Raw genomic sequence first — 15,646 nt, 5'->3', positions numbered from 1 at the left:
ATACTTTCGGTGGGATTAGGAATGTTAGCGTAGATGGATTTCACGATAGTCGAGTCGAGTCAGTTAGGGGAGTGTCGGGAGCACGCGGCGGTGGATATTGGGATGATTAGAACTTAGATCTACTAACTTACCTATGACGTAAATATTCAAGATAGTCAAGACCATCTTGGTGGGTCTAAACACTAGAGACAGATAAGCAAGGGATCGCGGGTAACAATTATCCAGAGCGTTGAGGGATTTAGTACCTAGAATCTAACAATCTGATCAAGCTGTGCCAAGATAAGATCCCTCTAAATTGGAACACAGATAGCAACAAGTTGCACAAGGCTTGCCATCCCGAGTATTTCCACCCACAATCATCTAGGCCGGAGGAGGCTTCTGCCCACTGTTATAGTTCACTGTGCTGTGAGCACCCTTTCCAGTCACCTGGAAACCACTTCCACCATTGATATTCTGTTCCCCCTTCCCGAGATGAATAGGCTGGATTCCACTGCCACTGTTGGTGAACGTGTAACCCCCATTTCTGTTCTCAAGCGAGGCGGGTAGACGCTTCACTATCTTCAGAGCCTCCTTCAGCTCTTTGATCTGGTCCTCGCTGACGAGAGGTACTTTGGCAATATCGCGAATGCCATCGAGTAGCTCTCGCATCGCCTCCTCCAGCCTGTCACCACTGCCCACGGCCTCGCGATAGCGGTCAATCCACGGAGTCGAGTCATCAGATGATACAGTGTCGAAAAGGTCCTGCATGTGTTTCGCCAAGGAGCGCCATTCCTCAGCAGCCTCTTTGATGTCAGAGTAGCTGTCTGTGTCTGCTTCGGTTTCCTCTGCTGTCTTTTTCTGCTTCAAGTGAGACTTGATCGACGAGAGGATTCCGACGACAAGCGGCAGATATTCAGCCACCACTGGGAAAGCTTCCGGTAGCTTGGGGACCTCTTCAATGCCGGTGTAATCCTCGACAGTGGTATTAAGCAGGGAGGCCACGTCCTCGATTGCCCTGATTGCTTTTTTCCCACTTGCGCTCGGCATTATCAGATGCAGACAAAGTTCCCAGCTTGACGAACGAAAAGAGGGAATAAATTTGGGGGGTTTATGGAGTGCCCGATTTTACAAGACGAATACTGTGGTGTCGGTGATCTTCGACAATTGATTAAACAGCCAGAGCCGCATCTGACACAAAGAAATGAGGGAAAACTCGAAGGACTCGCGCGGTGATCCGCATTGTGTCAGGACAAGACACCCATGCTCATACTGCAGACACACACCCTGGTTAAGAGGCTGAGGAGGCCTCGTAAATTGCATAGTGGATGCTCAACGTGCATGAGCTGGCTTGATCATGCGGGATATCGGCCACGAATCACAACCTGCTATTAGCGCTGGATATTTGGCCCCCAATGCCCATCTTACTGTGCATATGACCCTGCCACAATCAGAGCCTCCAAATGCGCCGCTGCGTTATTTGTCTCAGGATACCGTTTCGCTCCTCCTTGAATATCATCCGGTTCGCAACTTCATCATAATTCTGAGCCGACAAGAGAGGCAGCGCTGGTGCCTTCAGTGCCTCATCATGGCGTCGCCAGATCCTCCAAGGCGCATTGCAGCCGAAAACAAAGGGAGCGGCACGCAGCCTTTGCATCAAGGAAATGGAGATCAAGGCGTTCTTAAGGGAGACAATGGCGTACAGAACTTGATTCATTCTCAAAAAGTCTTTCACTGTGAGGGCGGATTCAATCACACTTACGTAGCTGCTAATATCGCTTCGTAGTCCACGGAACATCCATGTCGCAAATGGCCGAGTTGATTCATCAAGGAGAGGGCCCTTTCGATCAACCATCTCGTGCGTCTCCCAAGGTAGCTCGAGGGTTAAAATTCCTGCTAATAATATGCAAAGGCGTTTCAATAATTGAATGGCTCAAACTTGAGTCACAACTCGATTTTCGGGCCCACCACCAGACGCTCCTCGATCAAATGGTGAAAGGAACTGGCACGTGGGCTTTAGAAGGCAATGGGTTCCAGGCTTGGATAAATGCTTCCAACCCATCTCAATTCTTCTGGATATATGGCATCCGTAAGTATGGCCTATACCACGTATTTGGTGTCCGCCTCTAACCGTTGTCTGACATAGTCGGGTCTGGAAAAACAATGTTGTCGTGAGTACAATCAACACATTGTCCTTCAGGTATGCGATAAAGGAGAAATAGGCTGATGGGTCGGTTTGCTAGGTCCCTGATAGTAGATTCACTTGAGAAAGTGACCGAGGACATTGAAAACACTGCTTGCATCTACGTTTATTTCCAGGACGGACAAGATCAGCCCAGTGAATCCAGACAGGAGCAGCGACCAACCTTTGCAAGCATTTTGATCAACTTGTTGATACAGCTCCTGCAATCCCAGAGTTCAGACGTCGTGGTGGAAGAGCTACAGGCCAAATATGCTGATTGGCGCAGCCGGATGATGTTTCCCACCTCTGACGATTACACCAATCTGTTCAAAGCTGAAGTTGCCACCTTCGAGAAAGTCTACATAGTAGTTGACGCCCTGGAAAACTGCCAAAATTCGCCAAAGGAGAACACACATGACAAAATGCAAGCCTTATTGAGGTCAATGCCGGAAAACGTCAAGGTCCTCGTTACTTCCAGGGGCGGCTTGCTCGACAGCTGGGGCCTTCGAGAAGACCAAATGTTCGAGCTTCAGCCAAAACGCGAAGATGTTGAATTGTACGTCAAAAGCCGCATTCGGGAGAATAGAGTTATCCAGCGAGATCCGGATCCGAACTTTCAAGCCAAGGTTGTTCACAAGGTAGTTAAGGCCACGAGAGAAATGTGAGTAAAGCAATGTTCTTCGGCGAATTGCTATGAACGTGCTGACTTCTAGTAGTTTCCTACTGACAAAATTACACATGGACTCTCTTGACGAGCAGGGAACTCTCGGTGGTATTAAGTCTGCACTCGAAATGCTCCCGGAGACTGTCCATAGTGCTTTCGAGACGTCAATTCGAAAGATCAAGATGAACGGGGAGTCGGAGACGAAACGATTTGACCTTGGTCTTGCCAAACACGTCCTTAGTTGGGTCGTTGTCGCCGCGGATCCGCTCAATGCGACACAGATCCGTCATAGCTTCGCCATCCGCCATAGTACGAAGACTCTGAACATCGACTTTCTGCCACAGGAAGCAGAGCTGACTTCTGTCTGCGCTGGGTTGGTCACAATGGACCCAAAGACAAAGGTGCTCAGTCTTGTGCACGAGTCTGTGCTGGACTATTTATGGAGTCACGACATCGTACCAAAGAGTTCCGACATGGATGTAGCAAAGATGTGCTTGCGGTATTTGCTATTCGAGGAGCCGGAACAGGATACCGAGCGCCCTCTCCTCAACTATGCTGCCAGGTATTGGTTGAAACACTTCTGCTTAGGAGAGCAGCATATTGACGATGAGGCCGAGAATTTGGCTATGAAATTTCTCAGCGACAGTGAGAAAGTCCAGATTGCATTTCAGGTCATGGCTGGCAAAAACAGTCTTGCCTTGGGTGACATGACTGGGTTACATGCTGCCATACACTTCAATCGCCGAAATTGGGCTGAGCGTCTCATTGCACAAGACGTTAAAGTAGATGCTACATGTTCGGATGGTCGGACTGCACTGCATTGGGCTGCAAAGGATGGTCGAAGTGACATGGTGGAGTTGTTGACACAGAAGTCCGCGGATACTAATATTCAAGACCGATATGGAGATACACCGCTGCATCTCGCAATAATGTGGTCAACAAAGGATTGTATGGATGTTGTGCATAAGCTTGTCAAGGCCGGTGCGCGAGTAGACATCCGTGGCGGGAAGGGATACACGCCGCTGGCATGGGCAATGCGCCACGGCCCTTCGTCCATTGCTAAACTGTTGGCTGAGAACCAAGCAGACGTCAACGCAGAGGATCAAGGCTGGACTTCTTTAAGAGAGGCGATGGACCAGGGCCAATTGGACATTATCGAGATTCTGCTGAAGAAGGGAGCGGATCTTAATCGCCCGTCGAGTGTTGATGGATGGACACCCCTCAGAAAGGTGGTCCAAGACGGCGACGTTGAGATGGTACACCGTTTGTTGGAGATGGGCGCCGAAGTCGATTTACGGGATGAACAAAATGGCTATTCACCGCTGAGGTGGGCGGTCCTCTATCAACACGAGTCGATAGTCCAGCAGCTCCTTAAGCAAGGGGCCAACGTGGACGAGACAGCCAACGATGGGTCAACAGCTCTGATGGAGGCTGTAAAGACCAAAGAGACCATCGTCTGGATGTTGCTAGAGAACGGGGCAAATCCAGATGTCCAGGACAACGAAGGCCGGACCGCTCTTCACTTTGCGATACGGAAGAAGCTAAATTCTGTCATATGGCTCTTGATCATGAAGAAGGCCACGGTCACCATCAGGAATACTGAAAATTTTAGCTGTCTGGACTTGGCAGTCCAGAATAATGACCTCTCGGTCATATGGCTGCTCTGCGAGAACGGAGCCAAGGCGGACGATGCAAACGATGTTGGAATGACTGCCCTGCACTTAGCTTCGTTTCTCGGGCACCTGGAGATTGTCAGATTCTTTCTCGACCGGAAAACCAACACCACTCTGAAGGATCAAATGGGGGACACAGCGTTGCATCGGGCTGTCAAGACTAAACACAAAGATATCGCTGGGCTCCTCACATCCAGAGGTGGCATGGCTGACATCGAGGACGGAATGGGCCTGACAGCCCTCAGAATCGCAACAAAAAGTCAAGACCTGGCCATGATGCGAGCTTTGCTCGACAATGGGGCGTCGTGCGACACTCAGGACAAGAATGGGATGACGGCGCTCCATCAAGCCGTTGATCAAGGATTCAATGAAGGAATACGTATTCTACTCAGGAATTCCGCAAACCCAGATGTCAAGGACAACGAAGGGTTCGCAGCTACACACCACGCAGTATGGAATGACAACAAAGACATTGTTGTCATCTTGGTAAAGGGCGGTGCGAATGTCAACATCCAAGATGAGGATCACAGGACGCCGCTGATACACGCCGTGCAGTATGGATATGAGCAACTAGTGACTGTTCTATTGGGCGAGGGAGCTGATGTTAATGTGCGGGCTAAGAACGGATGGACAGCTGCTGAGTTTGCAGGAAATCACGGTCTGATTAGGGGACTCCTTCAACGAGCGGCTGCATTTAGATAGTCATAGGTAGGTGCGGGTGACTGAGTGTTTTTTCTTTTTTACATTATCAGCTATATATATCTTAATTTTCGAAAGGCTTCATTCGAATCATTTCCAGTTGAAGTTGATTGTCCCCGAAAACCCATCGCCGTTAAACTGTTGACCCGAGCCCATGTTGATATTCTGGCTCCCATCTGATGAGTTCACTATCTGGGACCCTGATCCAGTATTGTGAAATACCATGGATGGAGAAGCCTGTTTTGCAATCTCATTTTCGTGCCCTTTCCCAGCTTCCGCGATCAGTCGCTCAATTTGCGCCCTCGTCGCGACTTTAAAGGTGCGGTGGAAGATCAGCACCTGTAGATCTCCCAGCATCCCGGTCATCAGGCCCTCAACTTTTCCGCCCTTTGGGATAGTTTTCATCGCCTTGGAATATCGCTCCAACCTGGAAGCCCCCTCTCCTGGGATGACAGCCTGGAAAATGGCCTCGAGGGCGGTAGCTTTGTCGGTGCAGGCCTTGAGCATCGCTGTGAGAGCGCTGGTGGACTCGGGCGTTTCGGGGTCATCTTGCAGGCCCTTTAGCGCCGTGGAGAGTGAGTCTTTAATGAGCGGGAGTCGCGAGGCTACATCACGGAAAGAAGATGGCAGGCCGGAGGTATCTGAGGCAGCGTTGAAGACTTTGATAGCGGCATCGACGATGGCGATGATTCCCGAGACGAGACCTATGACTTCAGCGCCGGACATGTTGGCGAGTTTGAAGATTGCAACATCCTCTCAACCAGGCTGTGCAAAACGACCAGGGGTATTTAATGGCCCTGATTCCTGCACCAATCTGTACGTTCTGATACGACAGGGTTCACCCACTCTGCCTCGATAAATGCAAATGGGGTGGGTTGGGCTGAAACCAGGGTCGTATTGTGACTGTCGTGCATTTCAGCTCTTCAGCCCGTCAGCAGCCAAGACATCCACGGCACTCTGTGCGACGAGGCAATACAGGGAAGGTGTCAGCCCCTGGTGCAGAGCATCCTTGTATGCGGCTTAATCTCATTTCCCGTCATATGCATGCTGTCAGCCTTCTCTCAAACGTCGAGTGACGATATCTTTTGGAACTAAATATCTCATCCACGCCGGGTTGCGCACCGTTGCAGAACCCCGCCTTGACGCAAATCATGAGCGCTGCGCGAACCTCTGGAAGACCGACAACTATACCAGAGGAGAGGTTTGAGCGTAGGCATGAGCGTGCGAGTTCTGCTGACGAGATTTACAGAAGGAGAGTTGCCGAGGCGAATTTCGAGCTGGAGCTGGGGCTGCGAGATCGAGAGAGGGAGCGAGAGAGAGAGCCAGTGCGGATAGAGCGGGTAGAAGTACGGGAAAGAGAACGACCAGAGCGGGTAGTAGTGCGAGAGCGAGAATGGGAGGATGACTATAGGCGCGACATCGAAGCTGCGCGCGAGTATAGGGAAGATGACGAGTATTATGAGTTCGAGTACGAGGTGGCGGATGATGATTATGAAGATGAGTATGAGTACCATCAACCTTCTGATTCAAGCTCTGTAGTCGAGAGACCAACTACTCGGTGAGTCCTCAACTGGAGTCTGTAAGGTTTGTCGTCCTGCTGACAAGTCTCTCTACCTGTGCAGTCATCGGACTAGACGGATCATAGAGACCAGGCGAGTTCGAAGCCCGTCTCCGATACGAATCAGAGAGTCAAGACGAGCTGAACGAAGCCCGTCTCCAATACGAATCATCGAGCCGAGCAAACGAGCTCGGATTCCGGTTCCGATCACAGTCAGGGAGTCAAGACGATATCAAAGCCCATCTCGAGAAAGAATTCGCCGAAGCCTATCTCGGGAAAGACTGCGTGATCGGATCGAAGACGAAAATCGAAGGATTTCAGCCAGGCCTGCAGTGCCGACCCCAGCACGCCCTATGAGGGCAGAGCTGGATCCTCGGTTACAGCGGCGACCAGCAGGAACTCACCATGACCCGCGTGTTGGTTCTTTCGACCAAGACGACATCGATATTCGTGCCAGCCGTCATGACTCGCACCGTAGGCGGGCACGTCATGGGAATGACCTAGTTCGGTACAACGCGCCTCGTGGTGTTCCGAGAGAGGCTGCGAGTCACAAACAGCAGCCCTATCCCGATCATCGCCAGCCTCGTCAGCACTTATCCAATACATATGGCATGACGCCTGCCGGGGTATACACTGTACATCCCTCTCAGCGTCCCGGCGCAAACATGCCGACCCCCCCTCCTCCGAACATGGCTTATGCTGGACCATCCGTTGCAGCACACCCCGGTGACCCGGGACTTCAATACATGGCCGCAATCCCTAGTTCTTACATGCATCAACAGCATACGCCAGCTCCTACTCCACTGGGGTCTGGACCACAGCCCTCAGGAGTGCCGGAACCAATGAGTGCTAGCTTCTTCCACGCCAAATACGAAGGGGATCGGGAAAGAGAAGCAAGGGCGAGGGCCGAGGCAGAGAGACAAAGAGAATTCTGTGAATCCATTAGGCGGGAAGTGGATGAGTCTTTGAGGAGGGCAGCCGAAGCCCAGAAAGAGCGCGATGAGAAATCGGAAATGAGGGCAAAATCGGAGGCGGAACGACGCTTGGAATTTGAAGCCTTGATCCGGAGCGAGGTCGAAATGTCCATCTCAAAGGCATCTGAGATTCAAAAGAAGAGAGTAGACAAGACGGAAAAGTGGGCAAGAACCGAGGTGCAGAGACTGAAGGGATTCGAGGAGTTGATCAAGAACGACGTCCAATCTACCATGAAAGTGATCAAGACTCTCGAAGCGGAGCAAAAGATCAGAGACGCGGAAGCTGAGAGTCTGCAAATTCAGATGGAAATACAGGTCAACAAAGCTATGGAGGCTCTCGAAAAGACGGAGAGGTTGAGAGCTGAGCTGAGAGACATGCGAGCCAACCGAGCGGGAACATACGAAGAATCTCCACCACCACGGACTCCCCCTTTCCGACCAGCCCATGGTCGTCGCGCAAGCTATTCCGAGCATTCATCACCATCACCTGCTTGGGGATCGCGTTCGCCTCCGCCTGCAGTTCCCGAAGCACCCGAAACGGATCCAGACGTTGTCGAGGAGAGCCATGAAAACTACCCAACGGATCACAGGCGACAGTCCTCTCGGCGGAGATACTCTCCTAGTGTTGCCAGCTACCACTCATACGTCTCGACAAGTTCCCGCGATGGTAGGCCACGGAATGAGGAGGATGGAGAGATGCGCAGGGACATGCGGATGGTAAGAGAAGAGCTGCTTGATCCGATCGTCGAAGCAATCTCCGGCCTAGCGACGGCCGTCATGTTTGGGGGCTTGCACTTCCAGTCGCCTCCGGTGTTTATGCATTACCCACCACATCCGGATGAAAGCAACAGTTCTCGGTCAGTTTCCACCTGTGAGGAGTCAGGCTCAGACGATAGAGAAACTGTCACTCCGCAACAGAATGAGCAGCCGAGTCAAATCGACGAGTCAGGTCCGGAGCAGGAACCGAATTCTCAATCTCCGGTGCTCGTTTCGGCACCAGATCATAGCGACCAGGAGACGACTTCCACACAAACGACTGACTCCGTGATATCGAATGACGAAACGATGTCACCTGACGATCGATCTGTGGTGGCTGAGTCGTGGACCACGGCTACTGAGGAGTCTGTTCCGACTTACAATCCTCTGGAGTATACAAAGCCAGTAAAAGAGGAGCAACATACCCTCGAGGAAGATTCTAGGGAGGATGACACGGACGAAACGCCAACTTTGGTTAACTCTGGGTTTCCCAACTACACAGCTGTCGAGAAAATGCCACTGGTCGAAAACCAGGATAATGCCCCAGAGATGAGTGGAGAGGAAAGCCTGGACAAGAACTACCAGGTGCCGGCAATAATTAATCAACAAATCGTCTCCAGCGAGGCGATCGAAAGCAAACCGAGTCTCTCTTCCGATGCTCAACCCGGAAAAGAATTGTTAGGCCCACTCAACGATCATGAGTCCGAACAAGTCGATTCCAACGATAAAAGCCCCCAACCCTCGACATCGGACAAGCGAAAACAGCGAAAAGCCGCGGATTCCAGACACAGATATTGGGACGGCTCATACATTCCAAAGCATTATCTTCCATCTGATCCTGATGGACCCAATACAGCAATACCAGATCTCGACCGGAAAGGCAGAACTGGGGGTCACGGTAGGAAGGGGCGAAATGCACACGACAAGGTGCCTCCGTTGCCAGTTTTGAAAAATGCCTTTATCCCGATACCCTATTTCCACCCAGTGTTTGGAGGAGTTCCGCCATCTCGTGGTCGGAGACGGAGAGGGGGCGACGAGGAAGCCACCGTTGATTGAGTCGGTAATGTTGAGATGGGTCCTAGGTTGTCCTTGTAGTTCATTGGGCCCCATGAGGAGATTAATCATCATTATTTCATCTAAAATATTTCACGTGTTATTTGACAATACAAGTAGTCAGAATGGGCGCGTTGCCGCATGGCTAGAGACTGAGGGTAGGTAACAAAGACATTTAACCAACATATACATTCCGCGGGATATGATGGAGTACAGGAAACGCGATTCAAAGCCTGAAATCGTAATTTTGCCAAGATACAATCAATCGCAATCCAAAATTTCTTTCATGGATCTTAGTAGGGATAGCCTATCTCCCACTTTGCCCTGCAGCCAGTGTATCTCCCGTCATTCCTGTTATTCTCTTGATCCTGCTCCATGCTGTCATCACGTTCCTTCCTATGGTCGATGCTCCTGGGCTGTCCCAAGGCGAATTGCTTCTGCCTGATCGTTCTGGTTCATAATCTCTTCCATGCGATGAGCTGCTTGGCTGGCCCCAAGGCAGATTGGATTCAGACCAAGGTTTCCAAACTCAGCGAGTTGGCTCTGCCAGAACCTCCACCTGTCGATAGAATGACCAGGCTGTCCTCCAGAACCAACGTACAGTGGCCCCGGGATTATCTCCTGCCGCTCTGTCCCAGTGAGGGTATTGCCGGTAAAAGCATCTTCGAAGAGCTGGGTACCACAGATAGAGATCCAGTGGCTGGCAACACTGATCGTGTATTCACGCACCAGACCCGCCGTGGGAGGAAGTTCATCCTCTAGAGCACCTACAATCTCCGTGAAAGCAAACACCGAACAGTTCAGGAAGCCCTTGTTCATGATTCGGGCGGCGAAGGCGTTTAGGTTGACCCACTGTTCTACATTTTCTTCATCAGATCCCATGAATTGGGGCATTTCGGATTTGTGAATGGGGTCTGCTCAGTCTCTAGTCAGCGTTGAATTTGATGATTTGTGTTCGCAGAAGAAAATGGTAAGGAGGAAGAGACAATCAAAAAGGCGGCGTCACTTACTAACCCAAGCTGCACGCATGTGATTCGATAGTAGCGGGAAATCTTTCCACAAACGTACCTCCCTCTAGACAGTCTTTATTAGATCGTATTCTTGCGCAGGGAATGCTCCAGAAGCTTCGAGCCACTCACCTCCTCAATCCAAATTATGGTCTCCGGGAGCGATCGCAAGCTCTCGAGGACACCGATAAGTTGATCCTGGGCAACATGGTCGTACGGACAAAAGGGAACAATAGCGAGTAAAATCTGCCATAGTTTCATCAAGAAAATTGCGGTATCCTCAGAAGAACCGGACTTAGGGCAGCTGTCGTCAATCATGGCTGCAGTAGCTCTAGCGACATCCGAAACATCAGCTACTGCTGATGGCGGCTCCGATGCAGTTGGTGTTGTCGCTGTCGCAGAAGATGTCACCTGTGATGTAGATGCCCCCTGGTTGTCTGTTATACTATTCGGAGTTGGATGATGATTGGCCGACAGAACGAGAGAGTCAAAAATAGGGAGCATATCTTCCCACGTTGTAACGACGATATTTCTCAAACATTCAAACGTATGCAGCATTGAAACGGGAACAAAGGAAGCATTCGGATTGGCCATTCCGTCCTCGGCCGTAAGGGTGCTCTGGTGGCTTATTCCATCGGCCATGTTTGTGCAACGGTTTTTTTGATAGGTGCTGAATAGGGGCTGTTGATACCGCGTGATGAATGACTGCGTGATGAATCGTGGAGAAGTTGTTGGGAGAGAAGCGGTGGAGAGGGCCGACGTGTCTCGTACAACAGAGAGATGACTAATGACAGCCGGTTTCGCTCGTTAACAACACGTTGCATGTCTCACATCAGGCTGTGGTCTTCAATTTTATGCCGAGAATCGCACTTTATACAGTGAGGGGATAAAAATAACTGTGGCTGAATGGCCAAGAGCCGAGACCGCATAATCGGCCACCGGAACCAATTGATTTGCAGTATCTGGGTCATGCTGAAGCGCAAATTTTCAGCTTGCAGGATTCAGGAGTAATGGCTTGAGTGGCTGCAGATCAAATTTTCAGCTGACGTGGTTGAGAGAACTCGAGGCTGTCGAACACATTTTAGGAAGACCGGCCGTCTGTTAGCTAAGATGATTAAGGCCATCGAAACTACCATCGTCACATCCACTGTGGGGTAATAATCAATCAATCTATATTGCCCAGCTCATTCCAAAGCAATTTCTGGCCGGCTGCAGACAGACCTTTCCTGGTATGATTGGACCCGTGGAGTATCTAGGGAGAGGGGCTTGACCAGCTTTTTGTCCTCTTTCTTGCGGCCGGCACAACTAGCATTTCCAAGGATACATGGCCATGTGTCGCCTTGATAAGGGCCTCGAACGAAATTTAGGACGGATCTAAGAAAGCAATCGTGAAAGAGCGTGAAGGCAGCCATCTCGAGATTGGAGAGTGATGACCTGATGCAATCTAGTTCTACGTGAATTTAGGAGCTTTTGACAATTTGAATAATCTGTGTGGTTCTGGTTCTATACATTCACTAGAGATGCCTGGTTGCTCTGTGTTGCTGTAGACAAGACATTTTCCAAGACCTCGATTTTATGCTAGTCGAGCCTGGTTGACATGGCGAGAAAATATAAGTTATCGTTTCTTTGTCCCAATTTGTCTTTCTAGTTGATATTTACATTATTTTGAAGGAACGAATGATCATTGTTCATCACAGACAGTTTGAGTAGCATTAATCAATCCAGTTGACTGGCCAGACGGCCTGTTCGCATCTCAAGTGGTTGGAAACGGAGGGTAGGGATGAATAGCCAAGTGACGGATTCCAACTAAGGATGTTCAGACACGAGTAGACGTCCTGTTATCACAGCAGGAAATTTTATCGTTATGAACGGCGCAATTCACGCTTATGCATTCTAATACGCTCCCATCCATCACCCATGGAGATACTTGTACATATTTGTGAATTTGCTCAATGCCCGAATGTTGACCCAATAAATCGACTAGAAACGAACCGGCATGGATGGGTATACACAAAGCAGACGCTCCGAAAAGGGTAGCGTTTCTAAGTGTGTTTCAGTAGCTCCAATAATCTCTCCGTACACTACCCGTTAGGAGTAGCACATTCACAGACAGGAGTCGGATGTATGAATCGAGCGACCGTGCCCAGGTGCCTTCTTTGTGGAAAATTTCGAGTTCCTCTTCATTCCGACCCTTTCGTTGAGGAACTTTTGTTCTATCCATAACTGATCTAATCTAACTTCTGTCTGCTCCCTCAAGGTGAACACGTTGCCGACTCAAGGTCCAAAAAAAACACAGTTTTATCCACAATTCAAGCATTTCTTACCCAATGCTACCACAATGACCAAATATCAAGCTTTTCAACCGCAATAATTTAAAACCTGTGTTCTATCCAGAACGATATATCGCTTAGGATGTATATCAGACCCTGTTAAGTACTTGCCATCCTCCGCACCCTCCACTTCCCACTTAGAAAGGACATGTTCGAACTGAGGATTCTTGGGGTCCCATAGGATGAGATATAGCCGGCGCAGCGCCGAGAACAAGGGTAGGAAATACAATTTCCATACCGAGAAGAAACGGAGGTCAAAAGCCATGTTAGTGATGGATGAAAGTTGCAGGAGAGATGCGCCGGGATTCTCAAAGCGGTGACAGGGAGACCAGCGACTCAGGTAAATATGAGGCTTAAAGCATATGACATCTGTTGCGGAATTAAACCGGAAAATCCATCGTCTCCCTATTACGTCTGGGCGAGTCTCAATATACCTCGCTGAGAAGTGAATATCGAGGGTATCCGGGAGGAGAGCTGTAGCGATGCTCCTCGATTCGCTGCAAACGGCTGCAACTCGGCGGGGGGTCATGGTCGTCTCTGATAACGGCGACAACATTGTCTCTCTGACCGACAGTGTGGCGTTGTGTGGCATACTCTCTTCCCCGCTATAGCATGCTTCGCATCCTGAAATGCCGAGAGAATGGACGCGATGCGTGGCTCTAGCAAGAGCCTCTGACCAGATCTGGTGACGGATATCGTAGGGGAACTGAGGGAACAAGTGGAAGGTTTCCATTTTGTGATGAGGGATGTTGTCTCGAACATTGGAAGACAAGGAAGTTTTAGTACGGATCAAGTTTGTTGAACGTACACGGGCGATTGGGAACAAATATATAGTAGATCCCATGTGGATACCTGGATGGACAATGTTGGACTGGTCACCTTGAGGAATCAGATAAACCTTGACCAATACTCCATTTGGAGTTGAGGGGACGTGGTTAGCCAATATTAACAAAGTTTTCTAGACAGCTCGTGTCCGCCTCAACTTGTTCTCATTTCGTTGATGGCTGCTTGGATCAAAGGATAACTTCTTGAATCATTCCGAGATAGCACCCGCATGGCATCTCAGACCATCCAACACGACAATAATAACTCTAGCGTCTCGGATTATTCTCGATACCTACAATGACAAACCAGGTGGCGAAAATCTTCTCTTGAGCTGCCCCCAGCTGTGCTCGTTATACAGCTCCTGCACTTTCTGGCACCTGTTGAGTGACCACTCAGTAACACCCAGCATCAACGAACTCTCAAACATAAACGCCATGCTTCCGCTTCCAACCTTTTGCGGCACCAACTCGGCGTTGCTCGCCTTTTCGAACGTCTGCGAGTCCGGCCCGTGAGCACCCATGACATTGTGCAGCGACGCGCCGCCGGGCTGGAAGCCGCCCTTTCCTGCGGCCTTGGCATCATAGTCGCCGGAGATCAGGCCCATGAACTCTGACATGGTGTTGCGGTGGTACCACGGCGGACGGAACGTGTTTTCGGCGACCAGCCACCGCGGCGGGAAGATGACAAAGTCGGCGACTGCTGTACCTGCAATTGGGCTTGGAGCTGTGAGTACAGTGAAAATGCTTGGGTCCGGGTGGTCGTAGCTGATGCTGCCGACTGTGTTGAATCTCCCGAGGTCGTATTTGTAGGGATAATAGTTGCCATGCCACGCTACTACGTCAAACGGACTATGATCCTGCGCGGCATCGAAGAGCCTGTTGCCAAACTTGGCTGTGATGCGCCACTCGGTCTCGTTATCCTCGTACGCAGCCACCGGCGCTTGGAAGTCTCGCGCATTCGCCAGACAATTAGATCCGATAGGGCCCAGCTCAGGAAGCTGGAAGTGCCCCTCGAAGAGCTCCAGAATGTAGCCACGGCTAGGGCCCTCCACCAACTCAACCCTGTAGCGGATTCCTCGAGGGATCACGGCAATCTCGCCAGGTCGTACAAGGAGCTTTCCAAACTCCGTTTGGATATCCAGTGCGCCATGCTGGGCGACGATGAGAAAATCCCCATCGGCCGAGTAAAACGCTTGTTGGGTATTCATATTGCGGCCGGCGCCGTACACGTAGATGGCCAAACCAGACTTAACGGCAGGATCGCCAGCTCCAGCAACAAGCCGCAGCCCGGTGACGAAATCAGCGTCGTCGGCGATGTCAAAGGGATCCCATCGCAGCTGATTCGGGACCTGCGTGAACTGCGGTACACTGCCTTGTAGTGAATGACCCGAGGGCTGCGTCTTGGACAGTTCGAACGGGCGATGCGCAGCGGCCGGCAAGATGCGGTACAGCCACGACTGAAGATTGGAGTGTCTCGGAGCTGTGAAAGCAGTGCCCGAGAACTTTTCGGCGTAGAGGCCGTACGGGGGCTTCTGTGGCGAGTTGGCGGCTACGGGGAGCGCTCCCGGAATAGCTTCACTCCTGGGGATTGTTAGTATTTATTGTGCGAAGAGATACACTGCTCATACTCATGATAACAACCAAAACCGTTTTGGTACTGGTATTTTTCAGCGACTGGAAACACGGATGGAGGCATGGCTAAAGAGTGGGTAGCAAGATGAAGAACAACAACAAAAATGTATTAATATGGGATTCTTCCAGACAACTCATATACAAAATAAACTCTGTAATATAGACAATCTTCTAATTAACTCCAGATGTCATTCTTATACAATCACGAAGTTTACTCGTCCGCGCATCTTGGAGCGTGTATAGCCGACACACCACTAAGCCGCGTCCAGCCTGGCGCAGCTGGAATCGGCACGGAATCGGAATCAACTCGCGGAGTCG

General features: G+C 50.5%; 6 protein-coding genes across 6 annotated transcripts; 2 read left to right on the top strand and 4 right to left on the bottom strand.

Annotated features, from left to right (window-relative positions):
* Positions 1 to 222: 222 nt before the first annotated feature.
* On the bottom strand, positions 223 to 858 carry BGZ61DRAFT_461099 (uncharacterized protein). Its single transcript, XM_046247093.1, has one exon. It carries the CDS (start codon positions 745 to 747, stop codon positions 361 to 363), a length of 387 nt encoding a protein of 128 aa, XP_046098086.1. The 5' UTR covers positions 748 to 858; the 3' UTR covers positions 223 to 360.
* A 525-nt stretch (positions 859 to 1,383) lies between these two features.
* Positions 1,384 to 4,416, top strand: BGZ61DRAFT_429935 (ankyrin repeat-containing domain protein; the record flags this gene model as incomplete). Its single annotated transcript, XM_046243794.1, has 6 exons — positions 1,384 to 1,712; positions 1,763 to 1,834; positions 1,889 to 2,065; positions 2,123 to 2,147; positions 2,220 to 2,819; positions 2,875 to 4,416. Coding segments are annotated over exons 1-6 (2,715 nt in total), but the record flags the coding sequence as incomplete, so codon positions are not given.
* An 825-nt stretch (positions 4,417 to 5,241) lies between these two features.
* BGZ61DRAFT_118010 (uncharacterized protein) lies at positions 5,242 to 5,936 on the bottom strand. Its single transcript, XM_046237008.1, has one exon. It carries the CDS (start codon positions 5,918 to 5,920, stop codon positions 5,285 to 5,287), a length of 636 nt encoding a protein of 211 aa, XP_046098084.1. The 5' UTR covers positions 5,921 to 5,936; the 3' UTR covers positions 5,242 to 5,284.
* A 409-nt stretch (positions 5,937 to 6,345) lies between these two features.
* BGZ61DRAFT_483654 (uncharacterized protein) lies at positions 6,346 to 9,538 on the top strand (the record flags this gene model as incomplete). The annotated part of the gene is made up of 2 exons (XM_046249514.1): positions 6,346 to 6,752; positions 6,817 to 9,538. 2 exons carry the CDS (start codon positions 6,346 to 6,348, stop codon positions 9,536 to 9,538), a joined length of 3,129 nt encoding a protein of 1,042 aa, XP_046098083.1.
* Positions 9,539 to 9,931: 393 nt separating this feature from the next.
* On the bottom strand, positions 9,932 to 10,860 carry BGZ61DRAFT_537913 (uncharacterized protein; the record flags this gene model as incomplete). Its single annotated transcript, XM_046254591.1, has 3 exons — positions 9,932 to 10,449; positions 10,546 to 10,609; positions 10,675 to 10,860. The coding sequence occupies 3 exons, from the start codon at positions 10,858 to 10,860 to the stop codon at positions 9,932 to 9,934; spliced, it is 768 nt and encodes a 255-aa protein (XP_046098082.1).
* A 3,000-nt stretch (positions 10,861 to 13,860) lies between these two features.
* On the bottom strand, positions 13,861 to 15,468 carry BGZ61DRAFT_400133 (homogentisate-dioxygenase). Its single transcript, XM_046243025.1, has 2 exons — positions 15,325 to 15,468; positions 13,861 to 15,277 (listed from the first exon to the last, which is right to left on the bottom strand). The coding sequence occupies exons 1-2, from the start codon at positions 15,390 to 15,392 to the stop codon at positions 13,990 to 13,992; spliced, it is 1,356 nt and encodes a 451-aa protein (XP_046098081.1). The 5' UTR covers positions 15,393 to 15,468; the 3' UTR covers positions 13,861 to 13,989.
* Between the last annotated feature and the right edge of the window lie 178 nt (positions 15,469 to 15,646).

Source organism: Ilyonectria robusta (genome assembly GCF_021365365.1).
Source record: "Ilyonectria robusta strain PMI_751 chromosome Unknown BGZ61scaffold_26, whole genome shotgun sequence".
In the NCBI taxonomy this organism is placed as follows: Eukaryota; Fungi; Ascomycota; class Sordariomycetes; order Hypocreales; family Nectriaceae; genus Ilyonectria; species Ilyonectria robusta.
The sequence above is the reverse complement of the archived record's forward strand: the minus strand, read 5'-3'. Positions and strand labels throughout refer to the sequence as shown.

Bases quoted from the DNA above. Each gene is read 5' to 3' on its own strand.
- BGZ61DRAFT_461099 (XM_046247093.1), bottom strand. From the start codon at position 747: ATGCAGGACCTTTTCGACACTGTATCATCTGATGACTCGACTCCGTGG.
- BGZ61DRAFT_118010 (XM_046237008.1), bottom strand. From the start codon at position 5,920: ATGTCCGGCGCTGAAGTCATAGGTCTCGTCTCGGGAATCATCGCCATC.
- BGZ61DRAFT_400133 (XM_046243025.1), bottom strand. From the start codon at position 15,392: ATGCCTCCATCCGTGTTTCCAGTCGCTGAAAAATACCAGTACCAAAAC. The intron at 15,278-15,324 runs GTATGAGCAGTG...AACAATCCCCAG, and splicing joins GGTTTTGGTTGTTATCATGA to GAGTGAAGCTATTCCGGGAG.